Source organism: Pundamilia nyererei, unplaced genomic scaffold (genome assembly GCF_000239375.1).
Source record: "Pundamilia nyererei isolate P.nyererei 1_Seehausen unplaced genomic scaffold, PunNye1.0 scaffold00012, whole genome shotgun sequence".
Lineage (NCBI taxonomy): Eukaryota > Metazoa > Chordata > Actinopteri > Cichliformes > Cichlidae > Pundamilia > Pundamilia nyererei.
Window position 1 is genome coordinate 2131463 of NW_005187413.1, and position 1972 is coordinate 2133434.

Consider the following 1972-nt stretch of genomic DNA (forward strand, 5'->3'; position numbering starts at 1 on the left):
TGAATTGAAATCTGTGGGGGATTTTTGCAACAGTAAAGATGTGGTACCTTCACAAGGTAAAAAGGCTTTTAACCCCCAAGCAACCAAGTTGTTCTAGCAATTAAAATATCATACTCAAGTCATTTATGAGTCAGTTATATAATATAGAGTATAATAGCACAATTTTAACATTAATATAGACATAAACTGGTGATTCTGTAGCACTTAAATCAGTAATATTCATTTTTTAAACTGTATACTGAAAAATGTCAAAATAAGATTCCTAATTATGGAACATTTACAAATAAATTACATTACAATAAAGCCTATATTGTTAAATGATGGTAAATAACTTTGCACAAGCTTCCATGACTTTGGTGTTACATTTCCCACACAGATTGGCCACTTCCTGATTAATGTCACAAATCCACACATGAATACACTGCTGGGATCTTTGGAAGTCCATTTAAAAACTATTGTGAAGCAAAGTCAGCAGACATTTTAAGCTCTTTTCATCAGATATGGTTTGATTGATTTGTGTGTGAGCAGGAGTGGGGGGGGGGATGCCTAGAACTACAGGGGTCCAACATACTGTCCTATATACTTGTACTGTGTTTATAAATATACTGCTGTCAATAATATAGCATTTATAGAGTTATGATCTGAAGTGGCTTAAACCAGAAATCCCAGGCATAGAAGACTGGTAAAACATCGCCTTCTTCATGATACTCCAGGTGGTTAAAGTTTGAGGAAATATGGGCAAAATGGAGAGAATGCATCACTTTAAAATGTTACTCCTTACTTAAACCCAGAGTTATTATATTATCATATTAATATCATCCTTTTTTGTTTATTTAGTTATACACATCTTGTCTGTTAAAATGAATCACCCAAAGTTCTGTTCTGGTACCTTTTGACCTTTTTTCTCCCTAAAATAACAGGAAAAAAATAAATAATGTGCTGCAAAAAATAAATAAATAAATACATTTAAAAATAAAATAAGGGTTTGACTAACTGACTCTAAATAAAGTAAATTTTGAAAGTAAGGGGAGGATGATGATAATGATAATGGCAGTGGGGCATAAAAGTCAAATGAGTGAAGCCACCATGAGTAGAGAAGGTTATTGCTCCACAGGATATAGCTGTGTGTGAGATATGGGATAAAAGGCTTTTCAGAATGAAGAATAAAGAGGTCTAAATGCTGTTCCCTGCAGCTTTGTACTCAGAAAAGATCTAGAAAGATCAGTTCACAAAAAGTAAGATATTACTTGTGGACATAAATGTGTAATTTTACTTTTTTGTGTTGTTTTAAAATGTGTATGATTTGTATATGTATGCTCTTATACATTAATACTTTTAATTAATTAACAATTAATTCTTTAATTCATAATTCTTTCATTCACTAACTAAATCCAAGTGAATTTCTTTGGAATAATTTTTTGGTGACCACATTTTTTGTCAGACTGAAGTATGATGTCGGGTTTTGTTTTTTAACCATGCTACATCCTCCTCCACCATATGAAGCCATTCCTCCATGTGCACCTGTGCAGACCCCAAAGAGCATGACAACGCCTACGGAGTCTCACAAATATGGCTCCTACAACTCCTAGGTAAACACTATACAGTAAAGACCCTCTTTACTGTGATTTATATCAGCTTACCATCTGAACGTTCAGGGGAAGCTGGATCTAGAAAAGCAGGAGTATTTTCATGGCTATTAAAAGGAAGCGTTGCACTAAATTCTGCTGTGTATATCTGGGTGCTGAATGCTTAAAAAGAAATCCCAGAAATAATCAGCAGGACAGGATTTCATTTGCATGATTTTTTTTTTAATGCCACCAGCTTTATGGATCCCACCTCAATTTTAAGCAGACCTGCCTGAATGACTCACTTGAACTAGCAATATACCTAAACACAACCATTGGAGCAACTTTGGGACCTATATATGTGATTATGCATAATAACTTTGACATAGAGTTCTAATGCCTAATTC

The 1972-nt window shown here is 34.0% G+C and overlaps 1 protein-coding gene across 1 annotated transcript in view; it reads left to right on the forward strand.

Moving 5' to 3' along the window:
• Positions 1 to 1569: 1569 nt before the first annotated feature.
• The window catches only part of LOC102196109 (secretory carrier-associated membrane protein 3-like), a 3581-nt gene continuing 3178 nt past the window's right edge, over positions 1570 to 1972 (forward strand). The window contains exon 1 of the mRNA XM_013908565.1: positions 1570 to 1589. Within this exon, the coding sequence (XP_013764019.1) occupies positions 1570 to 1589 (20 nt within the window). The remainder of the gene's footprint in view (positions 1590 to 1972) is intronic.